This window comes from Aulonocara stuartgranti, assembly GCF_965226115.1.
Source record: "Aulonocara stuartgranti genome assembly, chromosome: 22".
Classification (NCBI taxonomy): Eukaryota; Metazoa; Chordata; class Actinopteri; order Cichliformes; family Cichlidae; genus Aulonocara; species Aulonocara stuartgranti.
Genome location: NC_138957.1, coordinates 29797628 through 29819258, shown reverse-complemented (window position 1 = coordinate 29819258; position 21631 = coordinate 29797628). Strand labels below are relative to the sequence as shown.

Below are 21631 nucleotides of genomic sequence, written 5' to 3'. Positions count from 1 at the left end.
TATTCGATCACCTGAATGTTGAAATGTCTGTGGGCAAGACACTAAACCTCATGTTTCCCCTGATGTATCCAATGTGCCTGTTGATTAAAAGTGTTTAGGCATGAAAAAAGCACTTGAATAATGTGGGTGAGTGAGGCTTGTAGTTAGAGAGTGCTCAAATTAAAAAGAAAAGTGCCATAGAAGTACTGCACCACTTCAGTCCCTTGGCTATTAGATCACACATCTCTGGCAGATGTCATTTAGACAATTTATTTTATTGCCATTTGTCTATTCACCTCAATGTTTGTTGATCTGTAACTTGACATGTAACAGTGTTTGTAATGAATGTTTCAGGTTTGTAGGTTATGCAGGTTAGCTGCAAATGATTTTTTTCCTGGGATCAATAAAGTGAGCTGAATCTATACAAACTCACATGTGAATCCAGTGTTTACTATAAGCTACAGTCACCCAGTCTGAGTCATAAAGCACTTAATTTAGTGTCTTTAAGCTTCTTTCCATCACACATGGCTACCTCCTGAGGCACAGCCACCCTTAACCTAACTGCAAGGCATGTGAAGGAAAAGCCACTGACACGTGCTCCAAGTATGTGAGAACTCCTTCAAAACTGGCTTCAGTGGGCAAAGTTTTTCTTCAGAGCAAAAGGAGACACCTTTGACAGACTGACAAGACTTAAAACATCCTCAAAGACCAGCTTTTACCAAGGATCAAGGTGTAATTTCTCTCCATTTTTCACCATGATGGAGTAAAAAAACAAACTTTGTAACTAAGTGGCTGCAAAATCATCAAATTCAGATTTTGAATCCAAGGCTACATTCCTCACATGTTAATCGGATTGCAAATCTATGGTTAATCCTTAAAAAGCAAGTGGACGAAGACGCCCACAAACTATGATCAAGTTCAAGCACCGATAGGGCAGGAATGGATCACCATCAATCAATATTCGACCCAGAAGCTGATGTGCTGCATGTCAGCAAAGGTTAATGCTGACTCGGCGTAGATGTGACTTATTTATCAATAAAAGTCTTTGATGTTGTCTACGTCATATCATAGAAACATTCAAAATAATCAAGTGTTTGAAACGCTGCCCACGACCATTAAAGTATTATTAGATATTAGATTAGATTATTATTAGAGTAAAAATATGGAAACCCCATGAATGAGTGTGTATGAATCTGCAGATACACATTAGAAAAATGAGTGACGCTCAACTCAGACGGACTTTTTTCTTTTTTTATTATTACGCATACAGGTGTTTTGGAAAAAAAAAAAAAAAAAAAAGAGGAGAGACCACCTCAGCCTCACCTGAACACGTTTCTTTAATGCTCATCATTATAAACCAACACAAAAAAGGATGAGATGACAACAGTGACAAAACAACATTAAAAAAAAAAAAAAAGTAAAAAATAAAACAAACCACAACAACACAACCCAGGAGAAAAGACACGAGACGAGAGGAACGAGTGGAATGATGAAAGAAAAAATGGCAAACACATCAAAGAGAAAATAACGGACCTAATTAGAGCAAAAAAATAAGAAAAATACACAAGGAGTCGAGGAGAGGAGACACATTCATCGAGTTGTGAACAACAATCAAAACAGATGCCTTTCATCCTTCTCTACTGGTTTTTTGTTTTTAAAACCAGGTTGGGAACAGTGATACAGCAGAACAGGAAATTAAGAAGAGAGCAAAATCAATATTCACAAAGGAAAAACTGTAAAACACCTGATATATATATATGTTTAAGCACACACACGACTCCTCAGAGTTACACTCCTATGTCCAAAGATCACAAGTTGTTCAAAGATTAACTTTGATTTTTTTTCACCCTTCAATTATGTTGGACCATTTTCTTGCCAAAGTGCTCCCTTTGTATAGCCATTATTTTCTAAAGTGGAATATAATAGTGTTGCTGACCTTTCCATATTTTATTAGTGGGGACCCAAAGGAGGGAGCGAGACTGTGTTGGTGTTATGGAAGAAAATGTAGAGGAAGTGTGTTTTACCAGAGGTTTAAAGAAAATAAATAGTGGAAATCAACAGGAATTCATGAAGAGGAGGCGGCTGTTAGTGGGGGTGAACCGCTGCTGAAACCAGTCATGGTGTGCAGTCTGTGCAGGTCTGCAGCCATCATCAGTCATTCGCCTTTAGGCCTAAAGGAACAAACTGAGGTACTTTCACATACAGATACATAGAAAGCAGATCAACCTGCAGGTGTGCACGCTTTGAAAGAAACAGCACAGGGTAGCACGAGTATCCACTGATTAGCTTTATTTCTGTTGGACTCTGATCATATACTTCCATGATGTTTGATCACATTTATTTAAAAAAAAGAGGAAAGAAGCAGCATGGCAGCCTTGTGTGCAAGATTTAGTAAAAAGAGCCATTGCTGTTAACGATGCAAGACCTGGACAGGCCGCAGTCATGATTGGAAAGGATGGGTTGGCGCTCACTATCCCCGAGTCAAACTCTGTTGGGTACCCAACACTGGAGTGAAGCTGCAGTCAGACCAGATAACAGAAGGGTTCAGGAGACAGGGCGGGTAGGATTGCAAGCATAAACAAATGGGGCAATTACATGGCAGGCCTCTACAAGCTTGTAGATTATGCTGCATTTTATTTGTGTTTCTACTGCTTATGTTCATGCACCCAACTTTTAGGCTGTAGTCATAAAGCAAGAATGAATAAGAAGCCAAATCCACCTTTTTTCCCCTCAAACTCATGCACCTTGAGAGCAATCACATATTAAAGTTTCACGCGACTCCACCTGTGAAGCTAAGAAGGCACGTCAAACTGCAGGAAAAAGAATTAGGATGCATAATCTGGTCTGACTGCACCTTTAAACAGCGGTGTGTTTGCAGGCGAGTACCAACCTGCTTATTTGCTCTGTGTTAATCTTGATTTTCTTGATTTACAAAGTCACACAGCAATGCCAGAAGGATAAGTGTAGCAATGAGTGAGAAGCTAAATGATGTAAAAATGAGGGGAAATGAGAATGAGGCAACAGACAGAAGTTGTAAAACAGAAGCCAAACAGGAATTTAATGTTTGAGTTTTCAGTGTTTCTCCCTCCGAAGGCTAAGACGTGTGAATGCAAGCACTTCAAATCAGTGTGTTTGACAAATCTGTTAACAGTATGAGTGTTGCTGGACCGCAGGAGAAGATTTGGTTGGTTTAGCAGTGTGGGTCAAATCATCGTTATCATCGTTACTAAATATGTGCGTGTTCGTGTATGTTTGCTGTCTCGTGGATGTGTGTGGGAGGGGGTGCTCATGGCTGTTTCCTGTGGGAGAATGGCAGAAAAGGGGTGAAAGGTCAGTGTCTCAAAGGGGGTCACAGTGGGGATGAGGTGAGGTCAGATCCGGGGCAAAAGCTTCTCGATAAATTCCTTTACAGCTGCCATCTCCTGCAAGAGAGCAGACCAAATGTTGGTACAGTGGAGAAGCTGAACAGATGATTCAGGACTCATCTCAGCTGAAAAACAGGCTGGACTGGAAATGTAACGCTGAGGCTGTTCACACAAATGGAGAGAGCAGACTCTACTTCATCAGGAAACTTAGGGTTTTTCAAGAAAAATGTGTGCAGCAAAATGTTGCACTTTTTCTGTTGCTAGTGCAGTTTTCTTTCTAGCCATCTGCTGGGCTAACAACATCAAAGCCCGTGACACTAGGAAGCTTAACAAGCTGTGCTGGAGACTCGTATATAGCCCACAGACTTCATTATTGAGAGAAGGACGTTCTGTAAACTCCTACAACCCTGTTTTTCTGCATATATATGTGTATAAATGTTTGATTTGCAAACCTTCTTTAAGACTTTTCTTTTGATTCAAGTGTCAAGCTGTTAAAATCACAGCGTTTTAGAGACATCTACATTTGAAAGAACAGCTTTAGAAGCAAATCTGAAACATTAAAAATCACGGGTAATAAAAATTGTACCAGAGACCCAAGCGGTTCTGTTTTGATCTACCTGCAAAGTTTGAGCTGGAAGAGTGCATCATGGAAAAAAAAAAAAAAAACAACAACCCTTGTTTAGAGTTTATCCTCTAAATCAGGGGTGGGGGAACTCGAGGTCTCAAGGGCTGGTGTCCTGCAGGTTTTAGATGCATCCTTGATCTAATACAGCTGATTTAAATGGCTAAATTACATCCTCAAACTATCTTGAAGTTCTCCAGAGGCCTGGTAATTGTCTTCAAGATTTTTCTCTTGAAATAAAAATTTCCTTATCTTTATTTCAAGAGAAAAACCTTCATTTAAAGGTTTAATTAACATTGCCTAATTCACCCAGGTGGATGATGCAATGCTTTTGTTTTGGTGAATGTAATCAGGATGTCACAAAAATGTAAATTAGCTAAATATTTGATTCAACCTTGAAAGAAGTAAAACAAGCTTTTTAGAAGAAGTTATCAGTGTGATTTGTGAACAACAGTACCTGAGGACAGGAGCTGTGAGGGAGCCCTGGGAAGGTTTTAAAGGTAATCATTTGAGGGTTGACTATGGATTTCAGTTTTTCTGCCGTCATGGCACCAAACTGCACGGGAATCATGGCGTCCATCTCACCGTGGCACTGCAGGATTGGGAGGTTCTTATTGCCGCTTGACGCCTGTGGGACAGACATAGAAGTAGAATTTAGCTTTGAGCGTAGCTTTCTCACTAAAACCTTCTGGCAGGGTGACATGTTAAAAATCATATGAAGGTATCAGCATTGTGTTGAAAAGAGGAGCAGGCAGGGAAGGATGTTTCTCCTCTGCAGTGAAACTGTGACTGTACCGATGGGAAACTCCTGTGAAGTGGAAGCCAGCAGCTGAGGGCCACAACACCAGCCAACTGGTGCTGGCAGGTCAAGGCGGTATACAAGGACAAGGCCCCACCCTGAGGAGCAACACAGGAAGCAGACAACCTTTAATAGATGCATTTACGATATTGATCTTGTATATATAATAATGTAAATGCAATTCACAACATGTAGCACCAAGACAAAAAAAAAAACCACCTGAGAGAAACCGCCAAGTATTATACGGTTTGGAGGGATCCCATTTCTGGCCTCGTGCTCGATTATGGCCTTGACTGTGAGAAGCAAGAATAACCCGTTAGTGAAGCCAAACAAAGGGGTGGGTAGTGTAGAAGAAGGAAGAAATAAGTCTTATGTGGCAAATTTCCAACAAAAATGTTCCACTTGACTTCCTGTCAACTTTGCAGCTGGCTTAAAAAATGTAATCCATACTTGGCATGTGGATATTCAAAGAAAAAAGTTTTTATAGCTGCTCTGAAGAGGGTGAAGACAGTCTTCATACACAGCAGTGACATTTTATAACAGTCTAAATAAGAGGATAACAGCACACACTTTTAGAGATTTTCTCTTTGAAGTTTATTTTTTGTTTGTTTGTTTTTTACAGACAAGTACATACGCAAAGACTGAACATTTTTCACAAACTAACTAATCAGTGTCAAGAACATCCGTTTTAAATCGCCTACATAACATTAATCTTACAATCAAGTATAATCAAGCCTCTCATAGTCTTACAATTGAATTAAATTTTATTTACACAGCACCAAATCACAACTACAGTTGACTCAAAGTGCTGTATTCTTAAATGTTCATTAAATGATTAGAAAAATTGCAGGTGGTGGTGGTGGTGGGGGGGTTTAAACCTTAAATTTTTAGCAGAGTTTTTGATCTATTTAACAGCAGAGGGATTTATGATATAAGAATTTAAAGCATTTCTAAAGATTCTCCAGTCTCAAATCTGGAGGCTGGGAGGAGACCCAAATCTCTGGTGGGACAATTTGTGCCTATGAACAAGAACAATCCATCCATCAAACATTTTGCCCTGAAGTTGCACTAAAAATTTTCAGATTCACAGACTTATTTTGGAAGCTTGGCTGTTAATAATGTCATAAAGAGGGGATAATTTATAGGGTCATCTCAGGCATGCAGCTCTAGCTGTGCCTACAGAGCCGCTGCCTTCCTGGTGCTCAAACATTCTGCTTGTGAGTGGCAGCCAATCAGAAGAAATTTGTCTTAAATGTGGAGGAGCTAAAAACAGCTCATTTCAGAGTGATCTAAAAGGCTCCACCAAGGCCCAATATCACATAAAAAAGGGATTATATTGAGCTATTAGTGACAGAAATGTATTGCAGTAGAGCTGGAAAGCAGTATAATAGGTGCACTTTAAGTATTTCACATTTATATATTTAATGGTGTAAGCACCCTCTTTAGCTTAAGCTTCAAGGAGTTAAGGTGCATACAAGAGAAGATACTAACCACTAAATAGAGGGATGTAAAACCAGACTGAAGCTGCAGCAGTCTGGAAGCTTTCCAATCACCGTTTAATGACAGCGTATTAGTGCTTCCCTGCTATTATCAACCCACACACGTGGCCCTTGTTCGATATTTAAACACATTAAACTCACTGTTTTCTGCTGCCTTCTTGATTCCAGATTCGTCCTCTGGAGAGTCGGGGCTGAGACCCATGAGGTCAAACCTGCACACAAGTAAAGCCCAGCATAAGGAAAATGAATGGATACAATTGCAGTATTGTCAATGGCAATATGGGAGGCTATTGTGGTTTCCAGGGAAACAATGGCATCCAGTGTTGAGCTAAAAGGCCGCCTCTTTCATCACGCCAACTCACCACGCGGGCATCATCGACTTCATGTTGAGTGTAACGGGAATGGGGGGCCTGCAGCGGAGGAGAGGCAATGAAAACATGATGGGAAAACAGCAGCCAGGAGCTACGTTACAGTAACACATTATTAACTCCAAACGACTTGAATGACTGGCAAAAATTTGGCTTAAAACGCACCAAATAAACATTACAGAGCATTTATTTGCCTACAAGTCTTTTTTTTTTTTTTTTTTTAAATCAATCCACATAAGTCCCGACAAACAAAATTCTTAGAGGCATAAATCAAATCGTGACATGAGAAAAAAAGACTTACGCGTGGGGGCAGATAAACTTGACGTGAGGCAGCCGGATCCCAGTCAAAGTATCCGCCCACCCATGCCTGACAGAAAACAGAGAGAGCAGCTCTTTGTTCCTAATCAAGCAACAGTAAAACCACTAATATGTAGCACATCCACCCCAAAAGCATTACAACCAAGTCCATGAAAGTCACTTCTACGCTGAAGTAACGCGTGTAGAAAATTATTTCTCTTGATGTACAACGATCAGCATGTGAGAAATGATTTTTCATCTCCATTACAGAGGAGCACTAAAACTGTACTGAGGACAAGCTGTCATCATGTACTGATTTAAGTCGTTTTTTAAATTAGACATTCATAATGTTGTAAGTGCTGCTTTATGAAATTCAACCACATGAATGTTGGCACCAATTACACATGACTAAAGGCCACTAAATGCATGTTATTAAAGTCAAGTGCAAAAGCAGCAAGAGCCAAATGCAGGATTTTAAAATTAATTATTGTCATTAACTCTGCATCACCACCCTCTGCTACTGTGCTGTTTATGTAATGATTTGTACATGTAGGAATGTTTCTCCTGTGAATTTTCTGCTCACATTCAGCCCAATGAAACAAACATTTAAACAAAAAAAGGGAAATAACTCAAATTATGTGAACTATAATTACAAGGGAAAAAAATCAATTAGGTGCCGCTTAAAGTGTGATCCAAAAGGTTTGGGCAGCTTTTAAGAATCAGTTCATCTTCTCTTCCATCTCTGGCCTGCTTTCAGCCTGGCTCCCATTTTTAGATCGCTCCCTGGAAATCCTGTTTTGACCACTTCATCACAGACCTCAGCTTCTCTTTCAAAGTGACATGGTTTGTGTGTGATAATGATGATAACCTATATTAAACACACATATCTGCATATACATATACACAGATATATGTGTGCATACAAAATCAACAAAATCTATGTGACATGAAATACCAACTCAATCATAATGTCCGACTTGGAGTAGGAAGGAGCAGGTACATAAATATTAATCCCTACACCATGCTCAACACTCTGTTGGTTTACCATGATCATCGGCACACCCACTTCCCTGTCTATGTCTATGTACAGACATAATGATTAACATAAATATATATATACTATCAGGCATCGTTTTCAAATTTCTCCAAAAGCAGGTTTTGGAAATTCTTTGAACTGAATAATGCTTGAACCTTGTTGCAAGTCCACTGGAAAACTGTTCCAGTTATACTCCATAAATGGAAATGCAAAACGTTTTAACTATTATCCACATATCAAGAGTCTTGGTGATGAGCTGAACCACAACACAGCAGGTTTCAGCGAAGAGCCTGCAGTGCCCAGTCGCCCAGAAGGAATCCTGGTCAGATACCCAAACCACCTCAACTGACTCTTACTGTGAGCCCTTCTTGAATAGTGGAGCTCTTCATCCTACCTCTAAGAGAGAATCCAGACAGCCTTTTGGAGAAAAATACTTGTATCTGCAATTCGATTCTTTTTGCTTGACTCGGTTTGTGTCCACAGGTGAGAGCAGGAATGCAGGGTGACCAGTAAATCCTACAGAGCTCACAGTGTCCGTGCCTAAACAGGCGTCCACAGAGAAAGCAATTCACTTGCAAATTGGTTTGCAGCTGACAGGTGGTTGCTAGCAGATAGTTCAGGCTCTGGTTACCTAGGCAACCCTCTAATATATTTACTACCCTATAATACGGTATGTCAATCAGTGGTAATCTTTGCTCTCAGTGGTAGTCACTTCAATCACTCGCCTTGAAGTTGAGAAACTGCAGACTCGCTTTGTGTTTGCCTGGCATCACATGAAATCGCTGAATATCGCAGACTTTCTACATTGTTGCCATGTTACTGCTAGCTGTTTCCTGTGTGGACGCCTCTTAACCCTAGAACACTAATGTCGCGTGATTTTCATCAAGTGTTGAATAAAAATTACTTAGTGGTAATTTCCAAGGGAAATTCATATGGTAAAACATTTATAGTCAGCTGGTCTTTTGTTTTAAAAACTTTTCCCACAGATGTCAGAGATTCAGTGAGAATGCACCTTTACTTGACAAGGCTAATGTGTCCCAGGAGTGAGTGGACAGTTTCGTCATTTCTTTGTTTTATTGGGTATATTATATCGGATAAAAATATACCCAGCATTAGTGATAGTGTTACAAAACTGGACGTTAGTGTTGTGGGGTTAAAGCAGGCATTATAATTGCAGCTTGCTTGATGTATGCCTGTAGGTTGTATTCACAATTGCTGCACTGTTGTGTATTGTCTCCAGAGATGAATCCGCACTAAGAGAGCCTAACACTCACCATTCGATAATGAAAACTGCATCTCTCTGACCCAAGCGCACCCTAGCATACTTTATGCCTTTATGTTGCTACATGAATGCTTTTGGGGTTTTCCTCCACCATACACTCTGAATTTGTCCCTGTAACATTTTGAGCTGTGCGAGGGAAACCTTTAACCAGAAATGATGTGGTCTGTAGGTGATGGCATTTGAGGCTCTGCTCATCACCTGTTCTATTCACCAAAAGCAGCTCCCTCAGATTTGGCTCAAAATACAAATCTTGGTAAATGACTGTTTTGACAAAAGAGGTAAAAATACGAGTGGTCAGACAAAACTCCAACAGGGCGATCTACAAAAAAAAAAAAAAGCGGCCCAAAGGTGCACAAGAAGATATCCTTCAAGGTATGATCAGAAACTTTTTAACTGCAAACTGGAACTGAACTTTTTAACTGCACCTCACAGAAAACAGAAATAAAGTTACTCACCCTGAGTCTCCCAAACCATGAAGGAAGATCACCTGCAGCACAGATGGAGACAGCAGAATTATTTTCTCTTACACAGGCTTCACAAATAAATGGGAAACACTTCCTTCTAAATGCAGACACAGAGGCCTTATCTGTTCCCAGTACTGATTGGTAACAGAAACTTTTCTTCCTGTGATCTGGACAGTATGTTCAAGTCCATCTTGCACTTCACAGATGAAAAACAAAAAAAAAAAAACCCTCTTTGATCTTCAATACAATTTACCAGCCTTCTGGACACAGAGTGCTACAGCTACAAGTTTGCAGAAGAAAACCAGGTGCCAGTCTTACATTCCTGCCAAGATCTACTCTCACTGCGAGTTTCCACACATGATACTTCCTGCAGAGAAACCATGAAAGGGACTAATGACAGTTCAGAAGACTGGCAACTCGATGTTTGTTTGCTAGAAGTCAGAGAATTGGCTCTTTGCGCAGATCAAAACACTTTTCTTCCATGTAGGGTTCAGAGCTGGAACAGTCAGCTTTGATCTGATGTTTAACAAAACCCTGCACAGTATCCAGTAACAGCCTGATAAGAGACTTGTTTAATTTTCACTCTGAGATCCAGCTGAGTGTTGACACAATGGGCCTGATTACTCTGCTGTAACACTCGTTACATGTGCTGCTGCAGGTGAAGCTACAGGTGAGCCATAAAACAGGACTGGCACGGCTACAGAAGTACAAAAAGTCCAATTTCTTGATATTGATCACAGTGCTGGGTGGAAATTTGTATCTCTATCTGTGTCTCTATGTGTTAGCCCTGCAACAGACTGGTGACCCATCCAGTGTGTACCCTGCCTCTCGCCCTATGGTAGCTGGGATAGGCGCCAGCACCCGCCAGTTCTATATTTGTTCTAACTACATTTCAAGAAATGTTTGATTATTTTTTTTATTAGGCCCTCAGATGGGTCAATAATTGGCAGCAACACAGATTTGCATGCATTTTAGTTTTTTTCGTGCTGTCAGATATAAAGCAAACTGACATTCGTGATCCCAAGGACATGTCCCCAGGACCCTCTGAGGGCTAGTATTGATTTGTGGGTCTTTGTGTAGGTGGCTTATTATTTAGTCAGGTGTGTAAAATAAATGAAAGTTTTAAAAATAACATTTTAATGTGATCCTAAAAACAAAAAAAAATTAAATGACAAAACCACACTTAATCGGGAGCTTGTTCTGCTTTTAGGTAAGTATATAAACACCATTTTTTCTGCGACTGTTATGGGTTTTTATTTATTTATTTATTTTTTTTAATTTAAATTACACCTGTCTTGTTAGCCTGAATGTTTCCACAGCACAGATGTGACACCAAGGTTCACCATACTTCACAGAAGTGTGAAGTGCCGCTCAGAAACAATTTCCATTTGGTCTTACGCCAAACTTCGTGTCACAAGTGACAGCTTTGAGTACCTCATAGTCTTTGTCTCACTTGTTTTTCTGTTTCTAGTTGGGCAGAGTTGCCCAAGCAGCCAAAGTCAAAATTAAAAGCACTGTTTGATTAAGGCCACAAAAAACACTCCAGCAGCGTTTGAGGTAAATAAAGTTATATTAGGTTTTGTGCTTTCACTCACCGCCGCGGTCTCCTTCTCCACCCCAGACACCGTCACAGCCTCGGCGAGCAGCGGCACAGACATGTTGTTGCCACACATACACTGTAAGAGGTGCTGGAGACAAAAACGAGAACAGAAAAAAAAAAAAAAAAAAAAAAGATTTCAGCTGCCTGCAGATTGCACAGTGAGAAGCGACTTCAAGCTAAACAAAATGCTTCATTTAACATTCACACATTTTGAGATAATTTAAGCATTTTCACAGTTTTCAGTCCTTCGCGTTAACTCTAAGACTTTTTACACAGCAGATCAAAACTGTAAAATCCGCTCAAAGTTCATGGCAGCTTCTTTTATTCCTGTAGCAGAGAAGGAAGTCGAGTCATGACACTAATCTTCCGGAGCTTTTTCTGGAGGATACATGTTTTTAATACTAGAAATCACTGGATATCACACAGCTCCTTTACTCCAACAGAATCAGCTCTAATCTCAAATCAAACTGGTTTAATAATATAAGATTTTCATATTCGCCTAACAAGCAAAAGATCATCAGTTTGATGGTGTTATGGTGACCTCTCACGAATAAGGGAGCACCAGAAAGTAGCTTCTTCTTTTACTTTCTCTTTCTATCTTTGTCATTGTCATCCAACAGCCTCCTTGTGGATCTTGAATGTGCCCCAGGGGCTTGAAACTACTCATGATCTGGCATATTGGATGGCTTTGCAGAAGACAAAAATTACAAAGGAGAGAGGGCTTAAACTTTGGACTCTGACATGTTCTCTAGAACCAAGTTGACAAAAATTTATCAAGATGAACCAGGTTAACTTAATAGTTAATTTAATCAGAGGCAGAGGTCTGAATCACTGTCAGCTTTAATACACGCAGCCTTCATACTGACATTACCCACGGTATACCACACTCCACCAAAGCGAGGTGTTTAAACCATGCTGATTGATTGTAAATCTGATTGATTTACATTCTTTGATTTACTGCAGCAGGATTTATTTTACCTGGCTGAATGTGGAAAAACTAAGAGGAACCAGATGAAGATTCAGTTATTTATTGAATTTATTTATTCAGTTATTTATTGTATTCAGTTATTTCTTACAATGTCCACTCAGAGCTCAGTTTATACTTGTTGCGCGGCTCTCAGATTTTGTACCCTGGGAGGCTCGGCTGAGATGAAAGGTGCGAGCGTATGATACTGTCAGTCTTTGCTACGATTTCAATGATAAATCACTATTGAAGCTCAGATGTTTTCAGATTACAGAGAGGGAGAGACAGCTTTCTGTTTGTTGATGTGTGTTTTTTTATGAGTGTTGCCATTCATACATGCATTCATGAGTGTCAGCATTAATGGTTACTAGGCTGTGATATCGTCACAGGTGGAGAAGCCAACAATAAATGCAATGATCACAAACTTATTTTAAGAGCAAACTGTGCTGCATGAGTCCTGTGAACTTAAAATAGTTCCATTAATATAACGTGCAACTGTAAATTTATTTGGCAATAAAATTAGAGATGCGCACGACCAGAACAGTTCTGCCCGCTACTCAGCAACAAAAAGCTGTTTGCAGCTATGACCAACCTACAACAGACATAGCGCAGAAGCATAAATCTCTTAGATCTCACATGGTTAAACTACTTTTTCATATTTTCTTAATTTACAACGGTTATAAATTAGTAATGATTTGCAAACCAAGTCAGACTGTGACTGTAACCACTGCACAAAGGTTGACTCCTATCAGGTGACCTGTGCAATCGCAAGTGGTCGTGAGTGTGCAATGCCCTCAAACCTGCGAGCAACCATTTAGTCACCGCAAGTTCCAGCCGGTTGCAGATTGTAAACAAAATTCAATGAAATCATCTGGCAGCCGCCGACTGTTTCAATGTTTTTTAAGTAACATTGGTTTTTCTGTAAGTTTTCTTTACATCAGCTGTGACAGAGTAAACAGATGTACAGACATGCTGCTAGTAGCACATGCTGCTACTAGCAGCATGTAAGGTAGCATTGCTAAGGTTAACCAGTTTAACTAATCTGACATCAAGCAATTTATGAGACTTTCAAATATGATCTGATAACTGAAAAACATATTTAATGATTTGAAAAGGCGCTTAAATAAACACACATTATCTGTACAGACATATCTGAACTTGGCCTGCCACACTGGGGTTAATTTAGCCTCCTTTTGGAATGCTTTCTTATTTTCAGACTCATCTATTACTCTTATTTTCTTCTCCTGTTTAACTGACCAGTAAATCAGTAGCCAGGAACATCACTAAAAACACCGAGTTGGGTGTACTGTATTATAAAGAACACAGGCCAATATATGGAAATCATGCTGGTAGAGCTATATTTACACTGGATTATGAAGTTCATTACATTTCTCCTTCTCTAAGCCTCACTGCTCATTCAATACCAAATGTTCACCTCCCCAGGATGTATTCAAATATTTAAATAGAGCACAGCCTATTCAAACCAGGGGCTGTGCAGATGCATGTCGAGAGTTACTTGCGTGTAGCTCAGAAGGACTGGATGTTATTTGGACATCAGCGGTGACATTCAACAGCTCTCTGTGTCAGTTATAAAAACCTCATTATCAGTGCAGCCATTCATTTGTCACACGGGAACAACAAAGGTCAACATATCGCTCACACATGCAAACACATAATGGAGCTGCTGGTGAAGGTAAAGCAGTCAGTAAAAAAAAAAAAGCATTTGTGCCATGCAGGTTTCTGTAGTCAGCAACTGAATAGACTCATCAAATAAACTAAATGCCCTCTCTTGACTGTAAAATGGACCGCTGACTGGCGCGATTCAGCCGTCAATAACAGGCAGGAGATCAGGTTGTTGTTTTACAGTAAAGTCCAGCAGTAAAAGCCTCTAACATCCTGATGTTGTTGGACAGGATATGGGAGACGGGACGGGTGGGTCAGACAGCAAACTGTCCAATTGGTAAACGGGCAACAAGGAGACAAAGAAATATGGAAGCACAAAGGTTAATGTATAAACCTTCAGCGCCTCAGCTGTTAAAATTTCACAGATGTTGAGATCAAGCAGCTAAATGCTGCACGTGCTGTCAGTACCAGGTGACAAATCATTAGCTGAAGGTCATATCTGCAGCCGAAATATGTGAAATCCGAAGTGTGGACAATAGAAGTCTGTTCGTTTTTGCATCAACTGATAAATGAGTACTAGATTAATAATGAATGGGCAAGCTGCAGGAAATAGCCTTTTTTTTTTTTAATGGTAAACAGGATTAGCAGGGCAAAGAGTGAAAATTTGTTGTAAAGTTAACATTTTGTGTTTTCCAACAAATTGTGCTGCTTTTTCTGCACAGAGTGAATATGCATGAAAAAAAAGGTACTTCTACATCCAAACAACTTGTTAAAAACTAAAAGAATATTGCTGCTCAGCTCTCAAAATCTGAATATACAAAATAATATGTTCAGTGAGCTATTTATGCTAAAAGACCACCAGATTAATAACTGATTCCTTACAACTTATAAACATCAAAGAATTACATTTTTCTATCTAAACACATTTAACTTAAATAAATATTTGGAACTCTAAGGAATATAAGTATTTAATATTTCATTAAAAAAGGCACAAGTTAGATAACTGATAGATTTTGATGGACAGGTTAAAATCGTCTTGATCTCGAGGTTGGAAGCCATTTGACTAAAATCCCAAATTTTATTTCTGAATTTTTCAGTGTAATTAAGCTCCTTTCTTCTAGGTCATTCCATGCTGCTTCATCAAACTATCTGAAAAAAATCCAGGGTAAAAATAAACATCTTGATGGGAATTTCAAAAAAAAAATATTCAGGTATCTATCATCAGTTTTCTCAAGGGATAAAGAGAGAAAAATATCTAAAAATACCACTAACATTATTTTTGAGCAGCCATTTTATTCAATATTTTTATGAAATTCTATGTAAAACTAATTTAACTGCTTCACGAATATGGACTCTAAAAAGTGCAGTGTAGTAATGAAGTATTTGTAAGCGGCCAACGCATGTGATAGCACATTATGTGTCAGCTACCTTGTGGTTGTGTTTTTATGCAGCGACAGTCAATAGAAACAAAATGCTGGGACTTCATTCCCCTTCTATGTTTCATATTTATCCCTCAAGTTTTTCAGATTCCTTGTACATTTCCATCACACCATTTCTGGTAGCTTCAGCAATCCCGCTCAAGGAATTGCCATCATTTTGGAGTCATTATTATTATTATTATTGGGGGAATTGACAGTACTGAACAGGCCACTCACAATAGTTTTGGTCTGCGTCAATGTGACATTTACTTTACATTTCTAGAGAGTTGCAGGTCAGGTTACGGCAGAGGGGTTTCAGATGGGTTTGCAGTTATGACGTAGCTATGATGTAGACATTCATCTGAAGCATAAATTCCCACAAAGTCCCTACACTGAAGATAAATAAAAATGATTTTTTTCCCCCCTCATATTCATGCCTTCATATGTGTGAAACCATTCACCTGACCATTTTAAATAATAGTATGTGACTTGTATGTAAGAAACTGAATAAAATATTCTCTAAAAGCCAAAGTGAGGTTTTTACAGACCACAAAATCTGCTATCAGTGATCGGGTGTTCAAATATTTCAGGAACTTCAAGCATCCATCATTCCATCTTAACATGAGCTCCACTCCTGTAGTCCAATTTCACAGACCAGATATTTACCCTAAAAATTTGAAGGACCTCTCTTCAGTAGTTAACTTTAAAATCATGATACTAGAAGAACATCTAAAAATACCTGAGCAATTTTTTACATTTTGTTTCAATTCTATTATATACATCATTCCTCTGGATATATATATATATATATATTATTTATCATTATCTCTTCTGTACAATTTAAAATGAGCTTACTGTATTTAATTTTATTGTGCTATTTTACATAATATTTTGGCTGCTCAAACATGAAAATGTCGCAACCTATAAATACAAATACAAAATTGTTCACCTTGTCTTATAAACTTGTTCTCCTGGTTAAGTAAAAATGGAAAACAGACCTCATTTCTGAGTTTTTTCTGCAAAAGATTTTAAACTGAGTAGGAATTGCTCTTTTTTTTTAAGAAACACACAAGAATCCAATTAAAGAGCTTGCTTTAAATAAATACTAATCCAGCATTAACAAATTGAATTTAGCTGCACTCCAGACGCTGACAGGGAACAGGCAGAGACATAGAGTGGGCAGCATGAATGCAGAAGTGAAAGAAAGAAAGATGATAAGAAGATAAATGGAGGAGTGCAGGTACAATCGGACAATCTGTTCAAACAAGTAGGACGAGCTCAGGAAACATGGTAGCATAAGCAAAGAAACAATTAATCTCCGTTATACAGTTTTTTCTACCTGTTATTGTTCAGCAGATTTACAATGACCCATAACCCAGAGACCCAGCACAAAGCATTGTGTGGGCTTTCAAAGTAGGCTCCAAGAAACAACGGCTCACTCACTCTCTATGTGCTTCTGGAGGAGGCTGCTGGTTAAAAATAGTGTACCACCATCAAGTCCAATTCAAGCTGCGTCTTAAAAAAAATGAAACAAGCCTCGTTTTATTTAACTCTGCAGTTTCCATCATCAAAAATCTCTCACTTTACTCAATAATTATGTAAAACAAAGCAGCCAAAACGTTCATATTTATGCATCATGCCACAAATGGTAACCAGTTATGGAATGACGAGAAGAACGGCATCTAAAATATGCCGGAAATTTTACAAATCATGTGCTCCAGGGGCCAATCTTTTGCCTTTACACTAAATGTTTAGCTTGATTATATGTTTAAAGCTCACAAACACTAAAACTGAAACCACTGATAACATTCCAGTACTCAAAGATTTACAGCCAGGACCAACACCTCAGCATCAGAAATGAAGATCTGTTTCCTGATGTTCAATTAAAAATTATCCCAAATTGCATTTCAGATTTACATCAGTTCAAGTCTTTCTGGTTCTATCTCCAAAATAATGAGGATCTGCTGCTTTTTTCACAGTTTTGTTTGACTGCAAATTCTAGCATTCCCGGTTCTGAACAGTTTTTTCTTTTTAATTTCAAACAGGTTTTCATTGTATTTTCAAAAACTGGTGGCAGTGTTTCTAACCTGTTAGTTTAAGCTAAGCTAAACATCATAAACAACTGCTTCCCTCCATTCTACAGTGGACTGCAGTCAGAGAAATAAAGGATACTTTATTTACTTACTTAGATACTTCAACCGCGTAAGAACAATTCTTATTATTTGCCGTGCCCCATTACAATTTGAAATAATTCCCTCTGATGTTGTCTCTCGTTAAACGTTAACTCCCCACCAGGAAGTAGATGCTTTAATTCAAAGCACGTTTATTTTGTGTCACTGTTCAATCTGTTTAAATCAAACTGTTATTTCACACATGATGTGGTGCGTGTGAGCAGATGTGAACACGGTAATCACACTCAGGTGCAGTAACCGCACTGAAGGGAGCTTGGAGGGGGTAGTCTGAGTCAGTTTCGAAAGAACTCCAGACAGGTTTGTTATAGTGAAGAGGTCAATGCTGCAATTTTGAGCTAAATACCTTCCTGTTGAGTACCATAGATATATAGAGTACACAAACTGAAACAACTAGCCATAAAATGAACCAAGTGAAGTAACTTCCCCACCTCGTACTGTAGTCCAAGAAAACTGCACTTTTCCTGCTCCCATCCCAAGTAAACAAATTAGAGGTGAGAAAATGCTATTAAGAACACTTCAAGTGACCAAGCGCGGTCATTTATGATCCCGCTGTAAATTTATATGTGCTATTGTGATGCGTTTAATTCGTACCATGAATGTTATCAGTCTACTACTGCAATTTTTCACAATAACTTCGGAGTATTTTATAATAATTGATAAACGACATGGAGAGGATAGCATAAAGGTACTTTTTGTAACACACACACATAATATATGCATGTTTTTCTATACTGAATGCTATGATTGTAATTTTCCATTTCTAATCACGACAGTGAACCATGAATAACAGACATACAATAACAACACGTGCTGCAGTGGAAGCCTTGAGGCAGATGTCCAAAGAGATGATGAATTAGTATTTTAAACACAACACATCTACAAACAACATGTTTGTTAAGATTTGGTGTGATGCAGACACCTGGTAGTGAACGATAAAAGTAAAACTGCTAGTAATGTGTTATTGATCAAACTCTTCCTTTAATAACCACTCCATCTGTTCTTTTTTTTGGAATTAAAAATAACACAAGTACATTGCAATACATAAAACTCTCAAACATATTTTCCGTTTTAAAATAAATAAAGTATTTTTCTTTACCACTTTTATTGAAACAAACACTAACCACAGGTTTGTAATAAGGAGCAGCAGAGATTGCATAAATAAAGTTGCTTCTGATAATTTTTAAAATGTATTTTTCAATAAAAATGATTAAAAACCATAATCAGTTAAATTAGAAACATTTTTTAGACATCTTTCGTAGCAAAAAAGTATTTCTATATAAAAGGTACATCTACATAAAATATAAAAACTGTCTTTTTAGTCTGTAAAATAGCTTTGTCTCAAGAGCTAACAAGACTTGTTTGTTCTTCTTAAAGTATAATAAATACACATTTTCCATCAATCGCGTTGGATATCATATTAAAGAAATTTGACCTCACTATTGATCAAAATCATTGTAACTTCGTGCCGTAATTTTGCTATTTTTGCCTATACAGAACACTCAAAAGTTACTGAATCAGGCAGGAAATGTAACCACTAATGCTGTAACACCACACTGCATTATCACATCATAGTATCTCGATTTATAGTTCATCTTTCCCTGATTTTAAAGGGTGTAATGTGATGAAGTGACACTTAGAAAAAGCACTACTCCAGTGTTGACTGACCGAATGATTAACTATATTCAATGAAAAGCAGCAGCTCCCACCACTACTTTTAGGTAAAACAGGCCAAAAAAAGAAAGAAAATGTAGCCTGTTTGGACATCACGAGTCTCCATCCTGCGTGACTCCAATTACATTTAAATCAAACACAAAAACCAGAGGCGTGCTGCAGTGTGTGCGCGTGTGCACGTCAAAGACACACACACACACACACACACACACGCAGCAGCAGCAGGCTGCTGCACTCAGCTCAGTGGCTACGGATGGCTGGCAAACAACAGGATAATATGCGCCAGTGAGTGACAGGCACCCCCCCACCACCACCAAACACGCCACCATCCTACTCCCCCTCCACCACCAGCAGTAGCAGCAGCTAACCCCGCTCCCCGCCTGCTGATGGAGGGTTACAGCTCGGCTGGCTAGCTGATGTCAAAGAAGACAAAGCGAAATTTGTAGAACGCCTCACGGCATCGGATAAAATGAGTTGATATGGGTGTGTGTGAAGCAGAGGAAGCGGGTGGTGTCGAACAGGAAAGAGACAATGAATGGCTGAAGCTTAGCACTGATATGCGCCTCATCCTTATCCTCGGTAGTGATGGCATTCAGCAGCGCAAAGCCTCTGCTGCCCCAAAAACACACACTGCCTGACTCCCGACCATGCGCTCGGGTTTAATCCAGGTTTAGCCGACCCCCCCCCCCCCACACACACACACACACACACACACACACACACACACAAAATAACCGGGAACAGTGGGAGTACAGCTGCTACTAGCTAACGTCGCGCACGCGCGCACACACACACACATTAACTGTATTGTCTCCAACCGGTGTGTCTCTGTTTTTGGTTACTTCGGACAAACGTTACGAATCAAATTCAGACCCCAAACCACGCCCGTTTTTAGGAGACCCTTTAAGCACTAAAAGGACCCCGTTAAGGTCCCATTCGAGTAAGGATAAATGATTTAAAATTACACCCACGGCCCGCTAGCTAACACAGACTCATACACTCACCGCTTTGCTGTCCCAGTTCACGACGGAGCGGAACTTCCGCTACTGGCCGCTCACAAGCAAGGGGCGGTACAGTGCGTGGAGACGTCATCGTGTAACCACGCCCGCTGTGGTCCGCATACTCTTGCTTTTATTATTCTTATTTTAATGTAATTTTTTTCAGTTTTACATTATATCCAAATTAGGGAGTAAATGTGAGCGATTCTATATTTTTACTTCGAGTTAAAAAATCTTCACAAATAATCCCATTAACTGCATATATAGCTTTACTAACTGCCCACTGTTAACACCGTTATTGCACAAACGTCTTTTTTGAATGACTATGCTTATATTTAACACATATACTTTTTTCTGTATCCATAAAAGATATTCTAAAATGTTCCAATTTCATTAACTATGGTTTTCGATCATTTTTATAAAAAACAAAAATCACTAGTCACTAGAATAAAACATTAAAGCTCTAGATGTGTTTGAATAGCTAGTACCAGGCTGAATCTCCCTTTTATCTTCAGAGTTGCCTTAATTCTTCATGGAAAGCATTCCCATGAGATTTATTGGCTGCATATCAATGATATGAATCTCTGTTTCACCACATCCCAAAGGTGCTTTATTTGATTGAGATCTGGTGACTATGTAGGCTGTTTGAGTACAGTGAACTCATTGTGATGCTTCAACGACCAGTTTGAGATGATTTGAGCTTTGTGACATGGAGCATTTTCCTTCTGGAAGAATTTCCTTCTCAGAATTTAAAAAAAATCCTGTATGTAAATTGCTTTTTAAAAAATGTATATATTTAATTTGCTTCTATTATAGTTTACACATGTAGAGGTTAGTTTATATCATATCGCAAGAACTGTTTATGTGCCACTTTTTTCCTTGTTGACCTAAAATGAGCTCATCGGAGCATTTTAAAAATAAGGTGGGTTTTTTTTTTACAAAAAGGCCATTCATACCGAGCTCACACATTCCTGTAAATGACTCCCACAGAGTGACTGAAGACTCAATTTATTTTTACTAGCAGACTATTACTAAGAGTGCCATGATGTATTTGCAGGAGGGGAAGAGTGTATAGGTCATTGTTAATGGTATAATAGGAATAAGTATTCACTGAAAAGCTCTGGGAAATTGCAAAATGGATGTGACACATTTATTATAGAGCTGTGAAAGAAAAAGAGAAACTTGAATACTGACTGCAGCTTTATTTCCTTCCTGATTTCATAAACTTCCTTTCACTCAAACAAGCACTGTGATATTATTGTAGAGACAAACGGAAGAGAAAGAAATGTATTAGGTAAGAAAAGGCTCTGAAACACTGGTGAAACATGCCTGCGGTGACAAAAGGATCCACTAGATGGCACAAAATATCTTCCACTTGATAAAGAACAATTTGCTGGCTTCACAAAAGTCTTTAAAATTATTTAAGCAACTCCAATAACTAAATTGAACTACTA

General features: G+C 38.9%; 1 protein-coding gene across 2 annotated transcripts; it reads right to left on the bottom strand.

Moving 5' to 3' along the window:
• Positions 1 to 1216: 1216 nt before the first annotated feature.
• lypla2 (lysophospholipase 2) lies at positions 1217 to 20267 on the bottom strand. 2 transcript variants are annotated; one of them, XM_082522535.1, is made up of 10 exons: positions 20184 to 20267; positions 11307 to 11399; positions 9703 to 9734; positions 6934 to 6999; positions 6627 to 6674; positions 6406 to 6476; positions 4985 to 5058; positions 4762 to 4863; positions 4424 to 4594; positions 1217 to 3401 (listed from the first exon to the last, which is right to left on the bottom strand). In XM_082522535.1, exons 2-10 carry the CDS (start codon positions 11382 to 11384, stop codon positions 3351 to 3353), a joined length of 693 nt encoding a protein of 230 aa, XP_082378661.1. In that variant the 5' UTR covers positions 11385 to 11399; positions 20184 to 20267; the 3' UTR covers positions 1217 to 3350. The 2 variants fall into 2 exon arrangements, with proteins under 2 accessions (XP_082378661.1, XP_082378662.1); XM_082522536.1 differs by lacking the exon at positions 20184 to 20267 and adding an exon at positions 16760 to 16814.
• Between the last annotated feature and the right edge of the window lie 1364 nt (positions 20268 to 21631).

Excerpts from the sequence above, each read along its gene's own strand:
- lypla2 (XM_082522535.1), bottom strand. The coding sequence starts at position 11,384 with ATGTGTGGCAACAACATGTCTGTGCCGCTGCTCGCCGAGGCTGTGACG. Across the intron at positions 9,735-11,306 it reads TGGAGAAGGAGACCGCGGCG|GTGATCTTCCTTCATGGTTT; the intron begins GTGAGTGAAAGC and ends TCTGTGCTGCAG. Across the intron at positions 4,864-4,984 it reads TACTTGGCGGTTTCTCTCAG|GGTGGGGCCTTGTCCTTGTA; the intron begins GTGGTTTTTTTT and ends GTTGCTCCTCAG.